Here is a 19,296-nt window from a genome sequence, read left to right on the forward strand (position 1 = left end):
TGAGACACATCATAGAGGGTGCGAAATGTAGTTAATCAAAATAGACTAAGTGGTATTCTGGACTTTCAAACTTATTGCACCACATAAAAATTACAATTTTAAGTAAGATTGTAGCATCATTTAAACAGTGATTACTTCACTTATCGAACAATCATTAATGTTTTAATATTTAATCAATTGATTTTGTGAAATGAAGCCATATATCATTAAGCGTTATCTACGCATGTAATCTATATAAATATAAATGATTTGGTATCCGTTCCTCACGATTTAACTTGAGAACGGTGCAACGGATTTGAACAGTCAGTATCTGGTTTGATGCGTTTCAGTCTGCGTCAGGTTTATATGCCAGAAAAAGTATGAAGAACATTCAGAAAGATGGAAATTTGGAAAGTCAATTTTTTACCAAATTTTGTATGAAAGTTTGGAAAGTCATTTTTAGCAGAGGACCTGGCCGGGTAAGGGAGTAAAGAATGCTCCCAAACCAAATCATCGGCTGTATGGAAAATATTGTATATGATATCAAATAAGAAATGTTGGCGGTGTTTTTGAACCCCTATGTGGTTAAGCATAGAGTCTATGGTGAAAAACGTACTTTTTCGTTTATTTCACGCCAACCTCAAAAGCTTCTAGATAAAAATTTGAAAAAAAACACTGAATGTGCATCTTACTACGGTGTATCAAGAAAAATTATCAAAAAAAAATGATCAAAAATTGAAGTACTAAAAAAATATTGAAATTTTGAATTTTTTCGGGATTTAGAGATTCAGTACTACTCTAATTCATGTTTAAATGTGTTTCTACGGCTTTTCTAGATATGTGTGATTTTTTTGAGTAAAAATAAAATAAAAAAAAATTAAATACATGGTAACTTACCCCTGGCTGATCCCAAGTTCAACATCAGTCAAGGTGTTGATATAATTATCGGAGCTGAGCTGTTTTTCTCGCTCTTAGAAAATCAGCAAGTCTTCCTAGCCTCTGGGTATCCGCTTATGCAGAAGACGGTTTTGGGTTATATCGTATGTGGAAAGATTATAGATCCTGCTCCAGATCCACAGGCCATCCAAACCAGCCATATATGCATCGACGATTCACTCGATCAGCAGCTCGAACGCTTCTGGGAAATCGAAAACTTCGATGTCGGGAAGACCTACACCCACGAAGAGCAGCTCTGCGAAGACCATTTCCAACAAACCGTTGGTCGCGACCAAGATGGAAGATATGTAGTCCGTCTTCCGCTGCGGGAAGCGATGCTTCCGTTGATTGGAGATTCCTACCCAGTTGCACTTCGTCGATTTCAATCCATGGAAAAGAAGTTTATGGCCGATGAAGCTCTTCGAAAAGCATATCAAAGTTTTATGTTGGAGTATGAAGCACTTGGTCATTTGGAGGTGAATCCTTGCGCGTCGCGTGGCCCACAGTTCTTCCTGCCTCACCATGCCATCCACCGTCCTGAAAGCTCCACCACGAAAACACGAGTAGTGTTTGATGGATCCTGTCGATGTTCCAGCTTGTCGCTCAACGAAGCTCTTTTTGTTGGTCCCACTGTACAACCAGCTCTGTACTCCACAGTTGTAAACTTCCGTATGCCTCGCTATGTAGTTACCGCTGACGTTGCGAAAATGTTCCGGCAGATATGGATCCATCCGGATGATCGAAGGTACCAGCAAATTTTGTGGAGGTACAATCCATAAGAACCGATACGAACATACCAGCTAAAGACCGTAACGTACGGCCTCGCCAGCTCCCCGTTTCACGCTGCTCGGGTGCTCAATCAGTTGGCCATTGACGAAGGAGGACGTTATCCGTTAGCAGCTCAAGTCATTCGCAACGGGACATACGTGGACGATGTACTCACAGGCCATGATAATCGCGATACACTTGCCGAAACATGTAACCAGCTAATGAAGTTGCTTGAACGCGCTGGGTTCGTGCTGAGGAAGTGGGCAACAAACGACATCGCTGTCCTGTCTACCGTTCCCCGTGAACTATGGGAAACATCGCTTGAATTCGAACTGGATCGATCGCCTACCGTGAAGACATTGGGGCTTCTCTGGTCCTCAGAAACGGACACATTTAAATTTAAAATTCCAGTCCTGTCGCAACTGGATGTCGCTACCAAACGCATCGTCGTGTCTGAAATGTCCCAATTATTCGATCCTCTTGGCCTGTTGGGACCCGTGGTGATAAAAGCGAAGATGTTTGTCCAAGTACTCTGGGCAGAACACATACCGTGGGACCAAGAACTGTCCGAAGAGTATACCAAATGGTGGAAATCGTACCGTGCGGAACTCAGTCTACTCCAGTCACTCTCCGTACCACGCAGAACAGTGTTGAATCACCAGTACAGTCTGCACTGCTTCTGCGATGCTTCGAAATTAGCCTATGGCTGTTGCATTTACGTCGTTTCTTCTGATGACTTCGGACAGCTTCAATGCCGCTTGCTGACAGCCAAATCTCGCGTTGCTCCACTGCGCGGTCAAACCATCCCTCGGTTGGTACTCTGTGCTGCGTTGCTCGGCAGTCAACTTGTCGACAATATTCGTCAAACTACGAAGTTCGTCGAACCCCCAACATTTTGGGTAGATCCACTGGATAAAGTCGAAGTCGAATGTCTGGAAGGTTTTTGTCTCAAAAACGTGTCGCTGAAATACAGCGCCTCAACAAAGGCTGCATATGGAGACACGTTCCAACTGAATTAAACCCCGCTGATTGTGTTTCAAGAGGGATGATGGCTGGTCAGCTTTTGAAGGATGATTTGTGGTGGCATGGTCCGAGTTTTCTCAAAGACCCCGTCGATGGTTGGCCTGAGTGCGTGGTTTCGATGCCCGATGCTCAGGAAATGATGAAGGAAGCGCAGCAAGGGGTTGCGTTGCACAGTCGCGTGGTTGAATCTTCCATCTTCGAACAGTTTTCCGACCTTGGCAGATTGGTCAAAGCCACAGCGCGCTGCTACCAATTCATGAATAACGTCAAACTGCCGAAGAATCAACGAAGTTTTGGTCTACTTTCCCCAGAGGAGTACGAACACGCACTCAAAGCTCTCGTTCGCCAAGCTCAACGAGAGGTATTTCTTACTGAGTTCCGTCTATTCGAAAAGAACCAACAGACAACAGAACCTAGAATCGCGCATAAATCATCACTGAAAAACTTGAATTTGTTCCTGGATCAGTTTGGATTACTCAGAATCAGTGGAAGACTAAGAAATCTTAACGCGCCCTACGACACTCGCTTCCCGATACTGTTGCCTGCTAAACACAGACTCAGTTGGTTGATTGCCCGATCGATTCACGTCCGCACACTTCATGACGGACCTTCTCTGCTGCTCGCTACCATACGGCAGCGCTTCTGGCCACTCGTCAACTCGCACGAAAGGTGGTTCGCCAATGTGTGACCTGTTTCCGATGGCAGCCACAGCCAACTCAGCAGATTATGGCACCTCTTCCGTCTGTTCGAGTTACACCTGCTAGAGTATTTGAGTTCTCAGGAATGGATTACTGTGGGCCGTTCCTCGTTCGTCCGTTAAGTGGAAAGGGTGCGTCGGTTAAAATGTACGTCGGTCTTTTCGTGTGTTTAGTGATAAAGGCAGTGCATTTCGAGATCATCGCTGATCTTTCATCGGCCGCGTGCATCAACGCCGTCAAGCGATTCGTCGCGCGTCGCGGTCGTGTGCGTGAACTGCATTGCGATAACGGTACCGCGTTCGTCGGGGCAGATCGAGAGCTCCGACTGCTGCGTAAGGAATTTCTCCGCCAACTTGACGCCGAAGAATGGACAACCTACTGCCTGGAGAGCCGCTTCATCCCGGCTCGATCACCGCATTTCGGCGGAATCTGGGAGGCTGGAATCAAATCATTTAAGTTCCATTTTCGTCGCATCATGGGCAACCGTTCTTTCTCCGTGGACCAGTTCCTGACCGTAGCTGCTCAAATTGAATCCATTCTCAATTCCCGTCCTCTGTCGCCACTTTCCGAGTCTCCAACCGATTACTCCGCTTTAACGCCTGGCCACTTCCTGATTGGAGAGCCACTCTTCTCCATACCTGAACCAGATTTGACCGATCAGAATCCCAACCGACTCAACCGATTTAAGGAGATGACACGCTCAGTCCAGGACCTTTGGCGTTGTTGGAAGAGAGATTATATCAGTCAATTACATCAACGAACGAAATGGAGAGATTCGTTTCCCAATGTGCGAATCGGTCAACTAGTGCTTCTCAAGAAGGACAACTGTCCACCGCTACAATGGCCACTGGGTCGGATTGTGGAGACCGTTAACGGAAAGGATGGGAGAGTTCGCGTGGTTGTTATCAAGACCATCAGTGGAACATACAAACGAGCGATCACTGAGATTGCTGTTCTGCCGATTGATCCTGATGAAGCTGAGAATGGCGACAAGACTACAACTGCCTCCGATCCTATCCAAACGCCATGAAGGAAGCAATGGTTATAGTTGAAACGGGCGGTTTCAACGGCGGCCGGCATGTTACCTGAAAAGAAAAGAATACCTGGAAAGAAAGAAAACCTGAAAAGAAAGAAAATACCTGGAAAAAAAAAGATTTAAATTGAATGAATTTATTATATACACATACACATAAAATTACCATACGCACCTGAAATTTCATTTACCTTGATCCACACAAAAACACACAGCCCTACAACTGTCAAAAATGCACTTCCGCTATATTGTGAAAAGGTCATTCCAATAAAACACATCGAGTAAGACAGTTCACGTAAAAAGGCTGATTTAGACGATGCCAGTCAGCGCTCTAGTTGAAGTATCCAGTGAATAGAGAACAGACACTCTGTTCAAGATAGAGGCCAATTACTTGTTCGATACTGGTACAAGTAACTTGGACAGAGTGTCTGTTCTCTGTTCACTGGATACCTCAACTAGAGCGCTGACTGCGCACTGCGGCTAAAGGTGATCGTTTTGCACTTATTTATGTTCACACTCATACCATTCTCTCTGCGCCAGCTCAGAACAACGTCAATGTCGGTTTGCAATAATATGCAGTCTAATGGAGATGCGATGACTCGAAAAATTTTACGGTCGTCAGTAGTATAGTAGCTTACCGGAGGATATACGAAAGCATAAATCGTTGATGAATAGGACAAATATCAATGGACCCAGCACACTTCCCTGTGGTACACCAGATGGTATGTTGAATGTGCTGGATCGCGACGAATTCAGCTGTACGAATGCCTTCCGATCTGTTAAATATGACATTAGCCATTCCGTAATCCATAGGCGCATAGGCGTGTGGTACAGTGTCGAAGGCTTTCGAGAAGTCGATATAAACGGAATCAACTTGATTACGCCGTTCGATTTCATGGAATAGTATGTTGGGATATTAGGTTGGTCACAGTTGAACGATGTGGTATGAATCCGTGCTGATAGTCATAGATAATCGGCTTTGCTGCATTAAGCATAACGTTGTGCATTAGAGATTCCAAAACTTTTCCCAAACAACTGAGAATCGAAATTCCCCTGTAATTGACAACATTGTATCAACTGCCAGATTTGTGGACAGGAATCATTGAAGCTGTTTTCCATAAACTTAGAAAACATCTCTGTTCTATTGAACTGTTAAATATCATAGTCAAAGGAACGACCAAAGATACAGCGCAGTTTTTTACTAACAAAGGTGGCAGAGCATCCACTCCGGCTCCTTTCGAAGCATCCAATCTGACCAATGCACCAAGTATTTTATCGTTGGAAAATCCGAAGATCGGAAGGTGAATATTATGGGTTGGCACTTTGTTGAAACATCCCGGGCGAGGTACAGGTAAAGTTGAACAATACACACTTTGGAAAAAGTTAGAAAAAAGATTGGCAGCTTCGTTAGCTGTGCTGGCTGTGTAGTCATTATATGTGACATTGGTTGGCACGCGATTGGTCCTTTAACGTACCTCCAGAACATCGATGGGTTTTGTTTCAAGTTTGATTCCACTCTTGATAAGTATTGTTGGTAGGTGGAGATGTTTAATTCATTGTACGATGACTCGATTCCACGTAACCACTCTCTATTCACATCTGACCTGAGAGCAAAAAATCGTTTGCGTGCTTTCCTCAATCGGTTACGCAAGTTGCGAAGCTCAGTTGTCCACTTGCTTGAATTACGACGACGGCGCGGAACATTTGAGCGGATTATTTCGATCAGTTTGTCGTAGAATATGAGGACGTTTTCGTTAACAGACTGTCTATTCAGAAAATGTTGCCAGTCGATGGACGAAAACGCGGCATTCAGCGAGTCGAAATTGCTACGTCTGTAGTCCAAGTCGGATTCATCCGTAGCAGAGTGAAGTTGGTGGTATGTGACCGAACTCTGTATGTCCACCAACAGAATGAACTTAGAAAATGATGGGTGGGTGATGTGTGTCGATGGGCAACAGTGGAAGTGGTGGTTTGAATACCTCAGTTATATCAGGAGAACTCGTGTTGTTAGAGTTGACATATGAGTTCACCTGAACCAAACCACACGACGAGGTACAAAAAAGGTTTATATATTTTTTGGCATTTTGAAAAAAAATATAACTTTGAGACTCACTTCTGCTCTAATTTGTATTTAAGTGCGTTTGTATGTGTCTTTTTTTCGCGTGGCGTGATGTTTCCTGAATTTTTAAAAGCATTGCGAGACACAAAAATAATTTTCTTCATCGTCTGCATTATTATTTTATTTTCTTGAAATCAATTATTTTATTGCATTCGTGGTTTTCAATTGTAAGATTAAAATAAAAAAAATTATAATAATTTGGATTTTTTAAAGTGTTGTTCTCATTAATCCGAATGATCTTTCCACAAGGAGTTTATTTTTTTCTCACAAAGCTCTGTCGTATTGCTGACTCTTATGAATTTGGTAAACCATCTAAATCCAATGTAAAGATAATCTCATATATTTAAAGACACGAGAAAAACAAAATCTTTGTACAACACAGTGCTCCAAATATACCAACAAAATTTAGATCCATGAAAAACAAAAAAATATTTGAATAAATATTAGAGCAGTACTGGGTCTCTAAATTCAGAATAAATTAAAAATGCCCAAAGGTCAAAAACATATCTTTTCGCGCAATCCTCTTAAAAATTCAAGAAAAAATTACGTCAAATGTAGAAAAAAAGACGCATTAACATAAAAATTAGAGTAAGATTAAAGTGGGTCTCAAAGTAATGTTTTATTTTTCAAAATTTCGAAATGCCTGAAAATATATATAATTTTTTTTTTGTACCGCGAGAAGCACTTTAAACATTCTGAAAAAAATACATATATCTAAAATAGACGTAGGAAGAAATTTGAATACAAACTAGAGTAGTACTGAATCTCAAAATAAAAAAAAATAACTTAAAATGATTTAATTATAATTTGTTTTAGTATTTGATTTTTTGATGAAAAAATTGTTTGGAAATATTGATCGATACACCTTAGTAAGATGTACTTTCAGTATTTTTTTCATATTTTTGTCTCAAAGCTATTGAGAATGACGCGAAAAAAAACGGAAAAGTGCATTTTTCACCATAGTTCCTATGTTGTAGCATATAAGAACTCAAATATTAGGCTGTCAAAAAAGTCCTGCGGTATTTTATTTGAATTTTCATTTGTTCATAAAATTAGTTACAATCATCTGTTTTAAGTCAAATATGCGCCGTTTTGTTCGATGACTTGTTCCCAACGAGATGCCAACTTCATAATACCCCTGTTATAGATCTCGCTTCCTTATTGGCAAAAAACTCGGATAGCCAATTTTCACAGGCCTCTTTTGTGGCTAACTTCTGACTACCTAGCTCGTTCGCCATGGACAAAAACAGGTGGTAGTCACTTGGTGCAAGGTCCGGACTATACGGCGGATGCAAAAAACCTTCCATCCGAGCTCCCGGAGCTTCTGGCGCGTCACCAAAGAAGTGTGTGGCCTGGCGTTGTCCTGATGGAAGACAATGCGGCCTCTGTTTATCAAAGATGGCCTCTTCTTCATGAGTGGTACCTTCAAGCGGTCCAGTTGTTGGCAGTACAGGTCCGAATTGAGCGTTTTGCCATAGGGAAGCAGCTCATAATAGATTATTCCTTGACAATTCCAGCAAACACACAGCCGAACCTTCCTGACCGTTAATGAGGGCTTGGCCACCGTCTGAGCCGCTTCAGCGGGCTTCGACCACGACCGTTTGCACTTCACGTTGTCGTAAGTGACCCACTTTTCATCGCCAGTCACCATCCGCTTCAGAAACGGGTCGATTTTGTTTCGATTCAGCAGCGATTCACATGCGTCTATACGGTCAAAGATGTTTTTTTGCGTCAACGTGTGTGGCACCCTTACATCGAGCTTCTTTGTGAATCCAAGCATCTTCAAATGGTTAATAACGGTTTGATGACTTATCCCCAGCTCTTGGCCGATGCTACGGCTGCTACTATGCCGGTCTTTCTCGACGAATTCAGCTATTTTGTCGCAATTTTCAACGACAGGCCTTCCGGAGCGTGGCGCATCTTCGACGACCTCGTTATGCGGTGGAAATGGAAACTGTATCGGGTCCATAAACTGCACAAATTTTATTGGCAGCTTGAGATGCATTTTTGCCTTTGTCATAGTAGTACTGTAAAATATGTCGGATTTTCTCTTTATTTTGCTCCATATTTGCGACACTATAACTCACGAACGACTTAACCAAACAAAACACTGTCGAGGACCATATTATAGCGTATAAAATATAAAATACCTTTCCAACAAGCTATAGTATGACTCGATACAATGAATACAACTAGAACTACGAGCTTACAACGGCACCTCGCGGAAATACCGCAGGACTTTTTTGACAGCCTAATAATATTCACGTTTTATCACGTCTTCGAGCTTTCTGGCTCCGAAATGTCCGTTCTCATGAGCCTTTTTGATGATCTCTCTTTGGAGTTCCACTGGCACGACTATCACTTCTCTTTCATTAACCACTCTCATGAGAAAATCACCACGAATACAATAATCTTTATATGGTTGTGTCTCCAAGAGCTTTTTGATAACTTGAATTTTCATCAACTCGATATGTGGATCACTAACCGTCATCATCACAGGTGCTCGACTCAAGGCATCGACATGCTTCATGCGAGTTGCGGATCGATGCTCGCATGTGTAGGTGGTACTCTTCAAGTGACAAAGCCCATCTTGCCACTCTCGCGTTCAGTTGTTTACCCTTAAGCGTTTGTTGAAATGCCGCACAATCCATCACTATCTTAAATGGAATACCGAGAAGATACACACGGAAACGTTCCACTGCTCGCACCACAGCTAGGACTTCAAGGTGATACGCACTATAGTTCTTCTCAGCATTATTAGTTGTTTGACTCATGTAGTACACCGGATGAAATTTTTCGTCTTCTCCTTTTTGAAGCAACACTGCACCGTAATCCTCTTTCGATGCGTCAGTGTGAAGCTCCGTCTCGGCAGCTGGATCATAAATTTTCAGAACTGCATCCGACACGAGACACTGTTTTAATTGCTCGAAACTACAAACGCTGATAGTCACCAAACACAAACTGTTTCTTTCTTCAATAATGAGGTCAGGGGTTTCGCAATCGATGCGTTGCCTGAAATAAATTTCCGAAAATAACTCATTATTCCCAAAAACGTTGGAGTTCTTTCACGTTCCGCGGTAATCTAAAATTCTTCACAGCTTTTATTTTCTCAGGCGAGACCCTGTAGCCTCCGTTGCTAATCAGGTAACCAAGGTACTCAACCTCAGCCTTGAGAAATTGTGATTTCTCCCAGTTAAATTGGATTCCGTTGTCAGCAGCTACTTGCAACACTTTCTTCAGATTCTCAACATTTTCTCTCACTGACTCCGTCGCAATTATAACATCATGAACGTAGATCATTAGCCGTCCATCACTTATTAACTCGCGAAAAACATCAGCCACGAATCGACTAAATCTTGCTGGGCTATTGCACAATCCAAAAGGTGTTTTAAGGAACTCATATTGTCCTGCGTGTGTCACAAAACTGGTAAAATTCTGACTAGTTTTCTCGACTGGTACATGGAAAAATGAGTTCTTCATGTCCAGGGTGGTTAACACTTTAGAACCTTTAAGTTTATCCACCTGATCTTCTATATTCCTCATAGGAAAACAATCTTTGACAATCTTTCGATTGAACTAGCGATAGTCGACACACACGCGAAAAGAACCGTTCTTCTTTGGAGCTAGCGTAACGAGACTTGTGTACTCACTCACACTTGCTTTGATTATACCAGCTTTTAACCACTCGTCGATAGTTTTTTCAAGAATTTCTTTTTCTCTCGGTGCGAACCGTCGCGGGGGGATATGAATACGCACGTCATCATACAACACAATTTTTGTTTCAACACGACTTTTCACCACGACTTTTCAACACGACTTTGATCAGGTCTCCAATCTCTTTTGAGTACTGTGGGGGTACGTCCACAGAATATTCACTCTCACCGTTAGCTCTGAGAATCATCAAAATCTCGCTCTCTTCGCTATCTTTACTTTCGTCAACACGCTTTCTTCGGATCGATATTCCTCTTTGTGTAACCTCGACATCCATACAGTAAAGCACTTCCACACCGATGATTGCATCGTATGACATACAACCATTCGGCACGACGTAGAAAGGAAGCTTTTGGTAAAGCTCTCGATGTGTGTATTGAACATCGACAGTAATAATACCGTGCCGTTTTAGCCGTTGATTGTTGCCGCTCATTGCGGTTTGGGAAGTTCGGTACCTTGTATGTATGTAGTCCAGCTCTCTTCTTTGCATTCTGGACGTAGTTCTGCGACATGCCGATCTTTTTAGCCAAATCACGGCTTGAGACGTTGGGATTTGCTTTAATCATCCGCTTCAACTTTCCCTCCGTCTTTTTGTTCTCCGGTCCCGGTTTTCTTCCAGCTCCTTTGCCGTGGTTCAACGTCAACCGCTCCTGGAACCGCTTCAACACTCTGGAGACGGTTGAATGGTGAATGTTCAACATTTTTCCCAACTGCCGGTGCGACAGGTCAGGAAATTCCAGGTGTTTGGAAAGAATTTGTTCTCTCGACTCGCGTTGGTTCACCTCCATTTTCGTTGAATTGAAAAACACGACTTCGAGTTTGACAGCATGTGGACAATACACATCAATGAGAAAGTGTTTAAAATTTGGTTGATTTTTACCCAATGGTAAAAAAAGACGGGTGGGTAATGTCGGGGACATAACCGGAGTGACGTAGGACTATACAAAGGGGACAGCTTTTGTTAAATATATATTTTTAATATATTGTTTTATTTTCTTCTCCTATGTGAATATCTACCTATCTACCTGAAAAATGGATTAGTTTACTGTTTACTCGTTATGAATATGTTGATGGTTCTGAAAAGAACCTTTGGTGTTGTGTTTTTGTTATCACTCGATATTCCAATCTTGTTCGGTTAAACCTTCCTGTTTAGTTATTGCGTTTGCCACTCGCCACAGCTTTCACAGTTGGAAAATTTCTTCTCATCCAGCTTTGTGACATGTTGTACAGTAAATTACATTCAATGCGACATGCCGAAGCGCCACTCAGTGTCGCATTGGAGGCGATTTTAACCTGTAATTGAACATTTGCGATGACAGTGGTACAGTGTCGACTTTCAATGTGGGGTCATAATTTGGATCTCTATGTTTACAAAAATGTCCAACTAAATAAGTCGCATTACATGTCCGTCCAATTAGCTAAATGTCGAACTAATTGTAAATTACTGTACTTTCAATCTGGAAACAATTTAAGGTGAAAATTGAATAATCAGGATAGTCCCCAACTATCAATAAGCTCAGAACAACTGCCAAATTCACATACTCACCAGATCCTGGCAAACAAATTATGAAAAAATCAATTTGTGTTTTATTATTATTTTGGATAATGTTTTAGAAAGCATTGAACTTTATTTCCTAAACTCTTTTTTGGAAGGTTTAATGGCCCTGAAAAGCGCCTTGTTTTATGGAATGGTTCCAATTTAGAAAACTTAGTACTCGTGGTTTTGAAAAAAACCATTCCGAACGCCCTCGATGCCGCTTTGTTCTGGATTTGCCACCAAGGCAGTTTGTATAAAGAACAAACTTATTTCTTCTGCTACCTGATGCCGTTTTGCGATTGCGTTTGCCACTCGCCACTCGCTGCAACTGCCTGTTGTCTTGATGTCCACCGAACCGAATGTGTTCTGTTCCGAATGCGGGTTTTCTCATCGTCGCGAGCAGCTTTTCCAGCTAACTCGATCACTTCGGCGGCCGAAACTATATAACGCCGGCTAGGTGGACTGGTGCACTAGTACTAACGCGCTCGGCTTAGCTACCCTTACGGGGAACTCCAGATCAACACGGTTCGAGCGGGATTTTGCCTTTCCCTTCACTTTTCCTCCTTTACCATGTCCAGACATGACTGCTTGGGTTGGTTTGTTGAGGTGTTGTGATGCGAACCGATATGGTGTACGGTTTGAATGAGAATGATCGGTACGGCAGCGGAGCGGGGATTTTTAAGCTGACTGGCTGGCTCGAGAATTACGCATGTGTGAGACTGCGACCAATGTTTCGTTCATTTTTTTCTTTTTCCTTTCCAATCGTGCTTCATTCTATTTCGCTGCTGCTCTGGTTGCCCGTTTTGGTCGGTACGATTTGAGGAGCACAGAATGGACCAATCAAAAATGGGCACATAGTGCATTTGGACAATGCTTGATATTTCACAATTATTCAATTATTTATCTCAAGAAAAATGAAATGTTATTCATTATGATAGATGCGTAGATATATTTCCTATCAATTGATGCAAAAACCTTTGCGATCTATTAAGAAATGCTCGAGTTATAACCGTTCCAAATCTTGCATTTTTTCCTACTTGTTCAGTGCCTAGATTTCCATTTCACCCCCTATATCTTCCGGTTAGACGTAGTCCTACGTCAAAAGTTATGCCCTGTTGAATGTGTCGCAATAATTTCGTGTTCGCCCTTTATGTTATATATTCAAAACAGTGTCGACGTATGGTGGCTATATCCGTTTAGGGGAGCATGTTATTCTCTATCAGTATACCAAAGGCAGTTTAAAATTGTTCAAATTTAAAATTTGTAAAAGAAAATTTTGTTCGTCGCACTTGGAATATTTTTTCAATATTTTGCTTGATCAAAGATTTCTAAAGGTATCTGGCTGTGTTCCAATTTTAGGGATGCTCAAAACGTAGGATATTAATTTGGGAGTCATTTTTATAAAAGAAACGCGATTTTTAGCGCCGATAGAAAATTTCTTCTGATATTCATTGAAAACGCAACAAGTTGATAAGTTTTTCACTGTAAGCATTCTATTTAGGATCTACTGTGTGAGATCGTGCAGTTTCCTTCAATAAAATAAGTAGTGTATTTGATGAAACATTCAAATTTTATTTTCTTCTTTGCAAGTCTATGAAAAATATATTTTCTTGCGCTGGCAGCCGGATATCCGGCACTTTATTTGCGAATACGAAACTGGGAGAAATTACATGTGTGTATGAAGCAAATAAAGGATTTCATTTTGGGGAGTAACAAGCACATTTTTACATAAAATATCCGTTCAGAATGATTGTCCGTTGATAGATTTTGACGTAGAACTACTTCATTAAGGGTGCCAAATCAGAAAACAGGTCACGTTTTTATGAAATAAAGTTAACGTTAATAACTATTTTTGCCGCGAACGGATTTTAGCGATTTACATACTAAAAGAATCGGAAATTCCCTAAGATTTGTTTAATATGCTATACATTGGAATCCCCTTGTTTTGTAAATGGTAAAAATTCATGAAAACTTTAGGCGTTTTCATTTTTCCATACATTTTATCTGTCCATTTGTGTGCTTTCCCGAACAGAGCTGTCAATAACGAGCAACTTATCAACGACCAATGAAGGAGAAATCGTAGGATTTGAAGCCGCCGTGAACAAAGGAAAAGTAGAAGAATGAAGGGGAATATTTGCCTTGAGTATAAACAGTGGATCTCGCTGAGGCAAACTTTCATTCGGCATCGGACTGTTGAGCAATCCAGTTCACTTTGCTTTCGCTGCGCTTCGATCTAAGATTGGACCCCACCAGTGGTAATCCAACTTGGATATCGTCGTTTGCTTTTTCTGTTCGTTATTCGTTATTAGCATCGTGTGTTTTTCTTCCCGCTTTGTACATTGAACGCTTCGCGTAGTGTGTGATGGGCAAGAAGAAGAGGAAGGCAGGCTCCAGCCCTGCAAAAAACAAACGCGTTGCCAGGGGCAATTAAATTTCGAGGCAAGCGTTATCTAATGATGCACGCGATGTTGGTGCAGTGAAAAACGCTCGCACTGAACAGAGCCTTCGCGAGTGTGACACCGCATCGAACAACAGCGAAGTAGGCGATTTCGGCGCGTCGGTCGAAAATATAAACGGCTTCTTTGGTGCCTTTGAGAATTCATCAATGCATTAAACTGACGTTATGGCGAAGCAGGCGTTAAGGTTATGCTCCAAAAAAATATTTGGGGAATACCAAGCATCTTGAATGTCTTAATATTGATCATAATGAAGCATTGCTACTGTTTTCGAGTTTGTTGATATTAACAAAAAGAGTTTATTTCGCTTGTTTAGTCACCAAGGAAGTAAATGTCGTTCTGGAATTTTGTATGTGATTAGGTTTCGCTTACCAGTAGCAAAAACTCCTCCACTAAGGGTGACAGCTGCGCTTCTCTCGAGCATGAGAAAGTAATGCAACTTTTTTTGAGGCCAGTAATATTAACAAAAGCGTTTCTTTTGAGAATAGCGCAAAATGATGAGAAGTATTTGTATTCCTAGTAGCTTCATGCCACCAATGTATGGTTCTGTGGAATAATGGTGCTGGTGTAACATGTATATAATCGACTGTAGCCGAGTCTATGTCAATTGCGAAAAAGGCCACCGGAATAGCGTTCGAGGTAAATTTTCAATGCATTGACATGAAATAGATTGCGACATACGATCAGCTAGTTTATTGTTTTGCGAGGGCAAGAATGAATCCTCAATCAATTATCGTCAACTGATTCTACAATAAAACCATTTCAAAGATTATTCTACTAAGCAGTTGTTTCGAAAATTTCACAGCATTATAGAATAATATCCGAAGGTATAAACGAGCGACTTATATAAAATAACAGCGTAGTTCTACGTCAACAATGCGGTCGTATCTTGGACACAACCTCCTATAATTTTTTTTCTTTGTTTACGGAGACTTTAAATCTTATGATTCATTCGTCTCCGAATTTTTTTTTAATGTAAATGTAAAATAAATGTAAAGTAATGTAAATTTTAATGTCAATATCGGTCGAGTAAGACAACTACAAATTTAAAGAAGCAAAGAGCATTATTCAATTATTTTTATTAAGACTAAAAAACTTTGAACTGTCTTCAGGTACACTTACTTCACTACAAATCGAAACTATTATAGGTTATTTGACGATACTACAGAGAAACTTTATGGAACAGTGGTTTAGTCTTCTGGACCCATTTGAATAAATACCAAAAGTACATATAACACCATACTTACCTCGCATGGAGCATCTTTAAATGCTGGATTGGGAAGTTATTTCAACTATTTTCGAGAAATAGCTAATTGCAATCATATTCGACCCGAGATTCAATTAAAAATATTTGGGGGCTGTCCACATACCACGTGGACAACTTTAGGGGGAGTAGGGGGTATGAAGATATCCACGCTTGTCCACGAAGAGGGAGGAGGGGATATGGATTATGTCCACGTGGACACGAAGGATGATTTTTTTTTTCAAATATAATCACCGATGTATTCTAAATTAAATAAAAACTGTTCCGTATTCAAGACTTTTAAAAGATTCCGCCCAACTTGAGTATTCCGTATTTATCAATAAACAGATTGAGCTGCCTGTGAGTGCTTCATTCATTTTTACTAATATCATCCATATTCTGAAAACAACTCACGTAAACTGTGAACGACCGAGCTATTTCCTATGATCCTATGACATCTATAGTTACGGGTTATGCAAAGACGTTCATAGCCCAAAACTATAAAAATTAAACGATTCCATAATGGTTGAGTTTTTATGATATTATGCATATGGCTTTTTTCATCAAATATAATTTTCTATAGATTTCGTTCTATCTCGAGAACAGTTGGTCTTACGATAATAATGTCTGTATAGTTTTTCATGCCGAATTACGTGTAAAATATTTTTTTTGTATTACTTTTTTTAGAAAAGCTGCAATTTTTCAAAGTATTGGAATTTCATCGATCTCTAGGAATTAATATTTACATTTGCATAAGGTGGATTGAAGAGGCCTTTTAGAGGTTGAAAAAAAATCATTTTAAAGAGTTTTTATAAATTTTCTCCCAAAAACACATGATAAACATGATTGTTTCTAGCAACAAAATTGAAGCCCTTTTTCGCAAAATCAATTTAAGGCAAAAAATAACCCTCAAAAAATGTTCAATAATTCTATCATAATTGAGATTTGAGTTTGATTTCATAGAATGAATGAATCGTGAGTTGTCTAATGCCATTTTTTTCCGCGAGCGCTTTGAAAGTCATCGATGAGGATTTGAAAAATAATAAAATATTTGAATACGCTTTTAATACCTCTTGAAAATTCTGCGAACTATGGCGGAAAAGGTTTCTTATTGCGCTACCGACTAATGGTGAATCAGAAATACAGAGTGAGGTGAGTCGACATTTGCAGTGATCGATCATATTCCGGATTGGGCAAAGAACTGCACTCAACAAAAAATAGAGGAGCGGAATGCGACATCGAAAATTTTGGGTGATTTTTGGAACGCTGTTACATTGTATAGAAAATTTTCAAGCTTTCACAACTGCCAATCGATTTGCTGCGCGATCGTTATGTCATGAAATATTCCTAATCCATAGTGAAAGGATTATTTTTCGTTCGATCAAGAATATCTCTGTAGTAAAATGTTCTACTGGAATTTCATATGAATCAAATGGAAGCGAATTAATCAGGTTATTTGGATTATTAATGGCGTATATTTTAATGGATTTCGTTCACAATTTTTGCAACAATATTTTCGCTTCACGTACACGGAACAAGCAGATAACTGAATGCAGTCAACATAAATTAAAGGGTGTGTCACATCAAATTGCATCACGGAAAAAACGCTGTAGAAATTCGCCCAGTAGACCGATCCTTTTGAAAATTTTAGACAGTAAAATAAAAACTATTAAACAGCTTTTGGCATTTTCTTTTTATTCACACTTCGAGCCCAAGCCCGTATGCTCGCACCTTCCTCTTTACCCCGTCCATAAGGTTCTGTACAACGTCAGGTTGTAGTTTTTTTTGAACAGAAATCCATTTTCTCTTGAAGTCCGCCTCCGATTTGACAACTTTTGGGTTCTTCCGGAGGGCCTGCTTCATAATCGCCCAATATTTCTCTATTGGGCGAAGCTCCGGCGCGTTGGGCGGGTTCATTTTCTTTGGCACGAAGGTGACCCCGTTGGCTTCGTACCACTCCAACACGTCCTTTGAATAGTGACACGAAGCGAGATCCGGCCAGAAGATGGTCGGGCCCTCGTGCTGCTTCAATAGCGCTTCTGTAGGCACTCCTTAAGGTAAACCTGCCCGTTTACCGTGCCGGTCATCACGAAGGGGGCGCTCCGCTTTCCTCAAGAGCAGATCGCTTGCCACACCATGTACTTTTTGGCAAACTTGGATAGTTTTTGCTTGCGAATCTCCTCCGGAACGCTGAATTTGTCCTCTGCGGAGAAGAACAACAGGCCCGGCAGCTGACGAAAGTCCGCTTTGACGTAGGTTTCGTCGTCCATTACCAGGCAATGCGGCTTCGTCAGCATTTCGGTGTACAGCTTCCGGGCTCGCGTCTTCCCCGCCATGTTTTGCCTTTCGTCGCGGTTAGGAGCCTTCTGAACCTTGTATGTACGCAGGCCCTCCCGCTGCTTGGTCCGCTGGACGAATGAACTTGACAAATTCAGCTTATTGGCGACATCCCGGACCGAACTTGTCGGATCACGTCTAAACTGCTTAACTACGCGCTTGTGATCTTTTTCACTGACGGAGCATCCATTTTTGCCGTTCTTCACCTTCCGGTCGATGGTTAGGTTCTCGAAGTATCGTTTCAGTACTCTGCTGACCGTGGATTGGACGATTCCCAGCATCTTACCGATGTCCCGATGTGACAACTCCGGATTCTCGAAATGAGTGCACAGGATTAATTCACGACGCTCTTTTTCGTTCGACGACATTTTTCCAAATTTACGAAAAATTGACAGTGAAGCATGGCCAACGTGATCTATACACTCTTATCTGATTATAAGCGAAAGCTGAAGATATAATTCCTAAAAATTTCTACAGCGTTTTTTCCGTGATGCAATTTGATGTGACACACCCTTTACCCCTAATTTTTTGAAGAATAATTAACCAGAAGGCGTGAAAGAACGACAGCAGGGCTCCGGATGTTGATGCGGCATTCCGCGAAAAGTTTGCAAAATATATCTAAATAGTTACTATGACTTCATAAAAGTAGAACAATTTCATTACGACACCTCCACATAATTATGTTTCATCGAAACTATCCCATAATTCAGCTGATTTCTTGCGTTCAGGTTTTAACGCAGTCAAGCTTGTCCGAGAGACAAGGACGATTGGCATCGACAAGGACTGGAAAAGCAGCAATTGAACCACAGCCATAATGCATACGCATTAGAAGCACGAACTCAAAATTTTTACCATGAATATTGATGGGACGAGCTCGGTCTGCCCTCCTCCTCTTGCTTCTTAGAAAACAGGCGCAGGCTCGGGGTGTACAACCAGCTGAAATGATAGTACCCAACAGGGTTTGAGGGATTTTGGAACGTGCCTTTTCCCACACACAAACGATTCTATGACCAATCTGGGGCTGTGTTGGGGTCGGAGCTTGTGGATGGATGTTGTCAAACATTAATAATGATTATTCAATTTGTTATTTATGACTGTTGATAGTCCGTTGGCTTCCGGAGGGGGACCTGACATTGGATGCAAGCTTGGACCAACGATCACAGATGGCATGCAGATTGGGGAGAGGAAATTCTAATTTCAATAAGATTTGCACGCCGATAGCACCGCAATTTGAGGGGAGTCGATATTTGTGGATCTCTGCAATAAATTTAATTTAAATTGCAAAATAGCGCACCGTTTGATCCAAAGACATTACTGGAAACGGCGGATTCCAATCAACGCATTAATTTCCCATTATTGGGTGCTTTTGACATTTCTAGTACCATCCATACTTTTCCCGTGCTTTCGACGCAACGACCTTTGTGAAACTGCCGGAATTTTTCTTGCAAATATTTTC

The 19,296-nt window shown here is 41.2% G+C and overlaps 2 protein-coding genes across 2 annotated transcripts; both read left to right on the forward strand.

Annotated features, from left to right (window-relative positions):
- The first annotated feature begins 992 nt into the window (after nucleotides 1–992).
- LOC129765824 (uncharacterized) lies at nucleotides 993–2,702 on the forward strand. The gene is made up of 2 exons (XM_055766260.1): nucleotides 993–1,681; nucleotides 1,745–2,702. Exons 1-2 carry the CDS (start codon nucleotides 993–995, stop codon nucleotides 2,700–2,702), a joined length of 1,647 nt encoding a protein of 548 aa, XP_055622235.1.
- A 787-nt stretch (nucleotides 2,703–3,489) lies between these two features.
- On the forward strand, nucleotides 3,490–4,434 carry LOC129765826 (uncharacterized). Its single transcript, XM_055766261.1, has one exon. It carries the CDS (start codon nucleotides 3,490–3,492, stop codon nucleotides 4,432–4,434), a length of 945 nt encoding a protein of 314 aa, XP_055622236.1.
- The last annotated feature ends 14,862 nt before the right edge of the window (nucleotides 4,435–19,296 follow it).

Source organism: Toxorhynchites rutilus, chromosome 2 (assembly GCF_029784135.1).
Source record: "Toxorhynchites rutilus septentrionalis strain SRP chromosome 2, ASM2978413v1, whole genome shotgun sequence".
Taxonomy (NCBI): domain Eukaryota; kingdom Metazoa; phylum Arthropoda; class Insecta; order Diptera; family Culicidae; genus Toxorhynchites; species Toxorhynchites rutilus.

Excerpts from the sequence above, each read along its gene's own strand:
- LOC129765824 (XM_055766260.1), top strand. The coding sequence starts at position 993 with ATGCAGAAGACGGTTTTGGGTTATATCGTATGTGGAAAGATTATAGAT. Across the intron at positions 1,682-1,744 it reads TACCAGCAAATTTTGTGGAG|CTCCCCGTTTCACGCTGCTC; the intron begins GTACAATCCATA and ends CGGCCTCGCCAG.
- LOC129765826 (XM_055766261.1), top strand. The coding sequence starts at position 3,490 with ATGGATTACTGTGGGCCGTTCCTCGTTCGTCCGTTAAGTGGAAAGGGT.